The 7,500-nt window shown below is 46.2% G+C and overlaps 1 protein-coding gene across 1 annotated transcript; it reads left to right on the top strand.

Annotated features, from left to right (window-relative positions):
- Nucleotides 1–4,354: 4,354 nt before the first annotated feature.
- Nucleotides 4,355–7,500, top strand: ptmab (prothymosin alpha b). Its single transcript, XM_053329562.1, has 5 exons — nucleotides 4,355–4,518; nucleotides 6,810–6,875; nucleotides 6,998–7,082; nucleotides 7,181–7,266; nucleotides 7,371–7,500. The coding sequence occupies exons 1-5, from the start codon at nucleotides 4,474–4,476 to the stop codon at nucleotides 7,413–7,415; spliced, it is 327 nt and encodes a 108-aa protein (XP_053185537.1). The 5' UTR covers nucleotides 4,355–4,473; the 3' UTR covers nucleotides 7,416–7,500.

Here is a 7,500-nt window from a genome sequence, read left to right as displayed (position 1 = left end):
TCTCTGCTCTTCTTCCCTCCAGTTATCTCTCTCTCTGCTCTTCCCTCCAGTTATCTCTCTCTCTGCTCTTCTCTCCAGTTATCTCTCTCTCTGCTCTTCCCTCCAGTTATCTCTCTCTCTGCTCTTCCCTCCAGTTATCTCTCTCTGCTCTTCTCTCCAGTTATCTCTCTCTGCTCTTCTTCCTTCCAGTTATCTCTCTCTCTGCTCTTCCCTCCAGTTATCTCTCTCTCTGCTCTTCCCTCCAGTTATCTCTCTCTCTGCTCTTCCCTCCAGTTATCTCTCTCTGCTCTTCCCTCCAGTTATCTCTCTCTCTGCTCTTCTCTCCAGTTATCTCTCTCTCTGCTCTTCCCTCCAGTTATCTCTCTCTCTGCTCTTCTCTCCAGTTATCTCTCTCTGCTCTTCCCTCCAGTTATCTCTCTCTGCTCTTCTCTCCAGTTATCTCTCTCTCTGCTCTTCTTCCCTCCAGTTATCTCTCTCTGCTCTTCTCTCCAGTTATCTCTCTCTCTGCTCTTCTCTCCAGTTATCTCTCTCTCTCTGCTCTTCCCTCCAGTTATCTCTCTCTCTCTGCTCTTCCCTCCAGTTATATCTCTCTCTGCTCTTCCCTCCAGTTACCTCTCTCTGCTCTTCTTCCCTCCAGTTATCTCTCTCTCTGCTCTTCTCTCCAGTTATCTCTCTCTCTGCTCTTCTCTCCAGTTATCTCTCTCTCTGCTCTTCTCTCCAGTTATCTCTCTCTCTGCTCTTCCCTCCAGTTATCTCTCTCTCTGCTCTTCTCTCCAGTTATCTCTGCTACAAAGAGACAGTCAGCGCCAACCTAACACAAACACAACTCATTTAAAGAGCAGCGTTTAGTCATGTAGACCAGGCAGGATTAACTTTAAACTGGGATTAGTGGCGTCTCTGAGGCTCCAAATGTTTCAACTTTGATCAACTGATGAACTTTAAACTGAGCTGAGACGCTTTAACATTCAAACATGGATGTGTGTTTAAAGGTAGACGATGTAAAACAAACAGGTTTATGATCATTTAGTTGTTAATAGATCAGAAATGTAAACATGTTACTTTAACTCCTCATATAACAGAACACTTTCAGTCTTTATGTTCACATGAATTATGGATGATTTCTTTTTGAATCAAATAATTAGAGTCACTGTTTGAAGGTGAGACGATGTCATTTGTTTAAAAACGTTCAATAACAATTCAACTCAAACTGCTTTAAAGATAAAAAGACAAACATGAGGTCATATAAAGACACAAACACAATGTCAAAATAGTACACATATTTAAATGATTCAGTTTTTAACTCTAAACCAGATTTCTCACATCATGCATTTTTAATTGAAATATACGTTTTAACTTGTTCCACTGTGATTCAGACATCATATTACAACATGAACTAATATACAGTTCATATTAATAATTAGTGGATACAGTGACTCTTATTCAGATGTCTGTAAATCTACAACTTATCATGCTGTAAACTCATAAATGTATTTTTTATTACATGTGGATGAAATGAGTGTACTTTAGCCTGGTTGAACATCTGCCACCACACACTCACACCAACCTGTTCTGGGGCCCCAGCAGCACAAATGTATTGTTTGACTTTGGCCCCAATTACAGCTAAAATAAGCAGCTATTAAATGTGTGCACTGACTCGTGGCCCCTCACTCTGCGACACACAGACAAGATTAAGTGGTGATCCAGGTCCTGTTTTACTTAATATTGTACTTCAGTGGTGTAAATTCCTAAACAAATCTGCAGCTAATCAAATTATGTACAACCAATTGAAACACAGTGAACCTGGGGTTTTAAGGGGCCCTAAAGGTCTGGGGCCCCGCTGCAGCTGGCCGCAGCCTGGCCGCAGCCTGGCCGCAGCCTGGCGCTGGTCCATATATGGCTGCTAGAGTTTGTTGAGTCGATGCTGACACCAAGAATCGGACCAGGAGGCTGATTCTGGGTCATGTACTCAGCCATTTTTAGCCTTTTCTCACTAAGCTGAACTTTAAGAACTTTGTGTCTTTAGAAGAAGTTCCTGTTAGACAGCAGGAGGACCATGTGGATCCTGTTTGCTGTGGTGTGAGAGTTGTGGGACAGCAAGGGGAGAAGTGGTGTTGGTATTATTTAGTTTTTAATTGATGTCTGAATCACTTCTGCAGCTGAAGCCATTCAGTGGTCTGAACCCGCAGCCACGTATCAAACCACCTCACTGTACTCATGTTTTAGTCTTCCATGTTTTTATACTTTTAGTTCTGTGTTGTTTTCTCAGTTCTGTCTCTTAAACTGACCTGAGACTCACATTTACTCCCCAGAAGTGGACAAAGAATGTTCAACAAAAGCTTATTCTGCTTGTTTTGTATTATAATTAAACAAGTAGTCAAGTGCTGTCAATCAAAGTGCCTCAACCCCCCCCCCCCCCCCTCCCTCCCAGTGACTATTTCTATTTATTTTCCTCACAGTAAAAATTGTTTAATCTTCTCTTTTTGTGCCACCATCTGCACTTTTGTTCAGTCTGTGGGGGGGCTCTTTGTGTCTCGTGTGTTTTGCATCACAGTGGCCATCAGCACTAACATTTCATACCATCATACCAGCTGTTTTAATGTGTTTAATGTGTTTAATGTGCTCTGCTGCTGGATCTCTACTTGATTTAGTGAATTTTTCCAAGTGTGAATGAACCACATACTCAAAACACGGTTGGTGGGACGCAGTTGGGACAGAGTTTGGTTCTGATGAAGCATCCAGGCTGTGCTCTCCTCACATATCTGCTTCAGTATTTTATAACGCGGCTAAATGAGACATCAAGAGGTCGGCTGTTCCAAACTATTACACACAATGAGTTCGCTCTCACAGATCATGGCGGTAAAAAAAAAGGCGCGTTTCCTCGTCAGCAAAATGGGAAAGAAAACATATAAAACAGTGAAGTGAAACTCTACACTGGCTCCGCGCTCCTGATCCACTCCGCAGCTCACCGTGGTTTCCAGCTGACCGGAGGAGCCCAGTTTGAATTGATGGACGTCTGTTGCAGCCAATCGACGCTCGACGTGCGCCAAAGCCGTGTTTATTCCACTTAGCCATCCAATCAAAGCCGTCCGTGGCAGGTGAGTGCGTCAGCAGAGCAGAATGTGAATGTGGGCTGCTGACTGTCAGCGGAGCTCCCATCCCCCCCATCCCGAGCCTGCAATGGCGGCTGGTTTTTAGCCGCTTTGTCCTTCTCATGTTCCGCTTGTAAAAGCCATGTGTACTAAACTCGGTAAGGAAAAATACGTGTTTCATAAGAATGCGTCAGTTCATGAGCACATTCTACTTCTTTTGGCACTTGTCTCATCGCATGTTATGTTATGTCGCACTGCTTTTTTTTTTTTCCCTCTCCGGGGCTCTAACAATGGAGAGGCGGGGAGAAAACGAGGCCACCGGCACTGAAGCAGCCTGTTCACACTGATTAACAACACCACGGTGCTTGGCTCGGTGTGATGGAGAGACGTGTGTTTTTGTTGTGTTTGTGTGTGTGTGTGTGTGTGTGTGTGTCGACCTTGTAGAGCACGAATTGATGTACTGTTATGTAAAAAAAATAAATAATAAAAAAAAAAAATACCTCCAGTGTGCGTGAAGAAGAAGTGCGCACATACAGAGAAGAGAGGGAGTTTCTATTTCTAACATGGACGCCAGGAGGAAAGAAAGGGGGAGGAGGAGAGGAGAGGAGGAGGAGGAGGAGGAGGAGGGGGTGTGATGAGATGAGACATGGTGGCGATGCTCCACTATTACACTCTATGCCTTTCACCTGATTGATAAGTGCAAAGAGAAGAGAGGTGACAGTAAGGTTATTAAAGCAGCTTTCATCCACCAACACTGTCCGAGCCGTCCACATTTCCCTCTCTTTACAGTCTATCTCTCTCTACCTCTCTCTCTCTCTCTCTCTATCTTTCTGTCTATCCCGTCGTTTGGCTTGGTGGGCGGGAGCAGCTCTCCGGCGGCGCTGCGTTCCACTCGACCAGATGAACATCAATCAATCAAAGTGTGACAAATACGTCAACCGAGTATTTGACGCGGTGATTCGGTGCAAAGCTGCAAACCGACTTTTTTTCTCTCGGTTTGAAGCAGGTGTTAAAAGACGACGCTGTAATCCCGTTTAGATTCGGTTTGAATCGGTTCAGGTTGTTGTTTTTGTTGGTTTGTTGGGCAGAAAGAAGCGGGTGCAGTGGCGGACAGGAGGGGGGCGTGGCCTCCGGGTTTTTTAGAAATTCGACCCATTGTTCCACTCCAACGCGCGAGGGAGAACACCTCTGTGGCGCTGCGAGCCAATCAGGGATGATCGAACTCTCCGAGCCCCGCCCACAAGCCTATATATAAGGCTCGGCCGTGAGCAGCTCTGGCCACTGGCACAATATCACTCTGATCGATCCGCCAACCAAGAGGAGAAGGGATTTACTTTATTCAACCTTTCATTTCAGCCGTCCTTTATTTTATTGAACTAAAACAATGGCAGACACACAAGTTGACTCCGGCTCGGATATCTCTGCCAAGGTAAGCCGCATTACTCCTTCACCGTCTCTCACTAAGCCCCTTTTAGGATAGAATAAAGCTTTTCCAGCCTTGTAACCTAGATTTTTTTTTTTTTTTTTTTAAAAACCTTTCGTCGTCGCTTCGCGCTCATTCCGGCCAAGTGAAGAGCCTGTTGGATGAACCGGGAACCGGGAGGCTGATAAAGATCCTCTGTTCACATCTCTCTTTTTTTTAAACTGCTGGAAATGTCACTAAAATGAAGCGGGGGGTCTGTGCTCCGCATCATGGAAACAGGCAGCGTTCATTGTCCGGAGAGTAACAGTCAGTCTGCGCGGGTTCTTTGTTTATACAAGCGGCTCGGTTCTCCTCCGAGAAACACGCACATCCAAGCCCCGACGCACAGCCGCCTCTCCAGCGCGCGCTGCACGGCTTTTTGGGCTCATTCTCAGCGGCTCTTAAATCAGCAGAGTTGACGCACATTTATTCCACATCTCAAGCAAAGAGGCTGCGAATTAAAATGTAAAGGTAAAGCCCGCTTTTCTGTCCGAGCCTGAAGAGAAACGTGTTGTCTTTATTAATAGAGCCGTAACGAGCTGCTGAGGCTGAGCAGCGGAGTTAATAAACGGGATTTGTGGAGCTCCAGCTGGGTTAGTAGTGTGAAGTTGGTCCGTTTGAATGGAGACAGACAGAGAGGCAGGAGGTGCGTAATTCACACCGATGTCAACTTTCAAAGCTCAACACTTGCAGCCTTTAAGATTATTTGTTTGTTTATGGCTCCGTTTTTGTTTGAAAAGGGCACCGGCGGGCCTGCACCGTCCGACCCGGTTTGTTTACCGACGCAGGAAGGTCGGCGGCAGCTGCTGCTTATTCAGCCTCCGTTTACCGGAGACAGACTCTCACACACAGCGCGCCACGGCTTCCGCTTTTTCTTCAGTATTTTTGGAGCATGTTTGCAGGGCGCGTTTATGTCTCAGGGGAAAAGTTTTTCTTTCTTTTTTGTAATGCAGCCCACTTCTCTCTCTCCGTGTGTGTGTGTGTGTGTGTGTGTGTGGCCAGGCTGTGGAGGTGTGATGTGACGGTACTGGTTTTCCCCCTCTTTGTGATCCGTCACCGGTTGGGCTTTCTCCCTCTAACCGGGACCATCTTTGTGCTATTTTTCTTTAAATGTTAATTTCCGTCCAGTTGGACTTTGGATTAGATCGGGTAAAACTTTAATAGCCCCCGCGGGGGGAGAAAAGGATCCAGCCTTTAGATAATAGAGACAGCAGCGAGCCGCGGAGGTGAATAATTATGAGTGATTATAACAAATGAACATATGGAGAAGGTGGAGAGGGAAAAGTTGGGGGTGTCTGGCATTAACGCGGATAATCCGGGGTGCCTGTTCACACTATTTATAGTTGTGGAGCATTTTTACGCACAAGCGCCTTTTTACGCACAGCCAGTCGGTGTGTCGGTGAGTTGAACTGAGGCTCATTTGTCTCGTGCCAAGGAGCCGCTGATGCTCCTAAACAGCTTAATGGATTTTAACCAATAAGATTATGTAAAGCAATGAATCAATAACAGTGTATATGTGTGAGTGTGTGTGTGTGTGTGTGTGTTTGATGGCTGTGAACGAACGATGTCGACAAAACGAGGAAACGGAGCGCTATTAATAGGCTCGGCGGGCGGTTTTCCGGTCAGAGTGGAGCAGAGAAAACCCCCCTGACGGTGTTTTTTGGGTGGCGTGTTTGCAGCTCCAGCTTTATTTTGCCTTATTTTCGTTTTTCTCGCCTGCCATGTGTCGTCTTCTATTGTCCTTTCCAGCCTCCGTTACAACAAGCGGCCAGCAGCAGCAGCGTGCCTCCTCCTCCTCCTCCCTCACAGCCCCCCCCCTCCTCCTCCCCCTGCTCCTGCGCCCTCCTGTGTTATTTTAAACGGAGCGGTGCATCCTGGGTATTGCAGTGCCTCTCCCGGGCGTGTCTCGTGACATATGGCGGCGTCGGCAGCCCGCGGAAGACTACAATACCCAGAGTGCCCCGGGGGCCACATCAAAGTATCAGATTACAACACATTAGAGGGGATGGAGTGGGAGGAGGAGGAGGACGAGGGGAGGATCTGCAGAGACCAGTATGGTGTTTAAATAAGAAGGCTTCATTCTGACACACAGGGCTGGAAACTACAGCTCCCAGCATGCACTGTGGCTGCTCTAACTAGGCCATTAGGTAGAAGGGCAGGTGATGCACAAGTTTTAAATGCAGCAGCCGAAACTGAAACTCTAAAATATTTTAAAAACTTTTCTAACTTTTGATTGTTTTTAAATGTGTCTCCATCAGGACCTGAAGGAGAAGAAGCTGGTGGAGGAGAAGGAGAACGGCAAAGATGCTGCAACCAACGGAAAGGTAACACACCTGCTGCTACTTCTTCTTCTTCTTCTTCTGCAACTTTATAAAAACATTTTAAAGTTACATTTTAATATTAGTGAAGCTTCGGTGATGCTGACTCTTATTTTTGTCGTTTCCAGGAGAACGATGAGAACGGCGAGCCCGACGTAGACGACGAGGAAGACGAAGAAGTTGATGAGGAAGACGAGGAAGATGATGGAGAAGGTGCGTGGGAGGATTTTTTTTTTTTATTTAACTTGTTTTATTTTTTTTTTAAAAACTTCTTCTAAAGTCTCACTGTGCTCTGCTCCTTCGTCCTGCAGGCGATGAGGAAGACGAGGAGGACGATGACGACGAGATCGAAGGCGGCACAAAAAGGGCAGCTGAGGACGACGATGACGACGACGAGGTGAGACGAAGACTCACACCAGCAACCAATCAGACTCCTCTAAAAAAAAAACTTCCTCTCCAGCTTTCTAACTCCTCTTCATCATCATCTTCTTCTTCTTTCAGGACGACGTCGAAACCAAGAAGCAGAAAACCGACGATGACGATTGATGCGTTTCCCTCTTCGGCGCCATCCTGCTGAACCACTTCCTGATTCTTCACCTCTGACCGTTTTTTTTTTTTCAAAATGAAAAAG

This window comes from Scomber japonicus, chromosome 12 (genome assembly GCF_027409825.1).
Source record: "Scomber japonicus isolate fScoJap1 chromosome 12, fScoJap1.pri, whole genome shotgun sequence".
Classification (NCBI taxonomy): Eukaryota; Metazoa; Chordata; class Actinopteri; order Scombriformes; family Scombridae; genus Scomber; species Scomber japonicus.
This window is presented reverse-complemented; position numbering and strand designations above follow the sequence as displayed.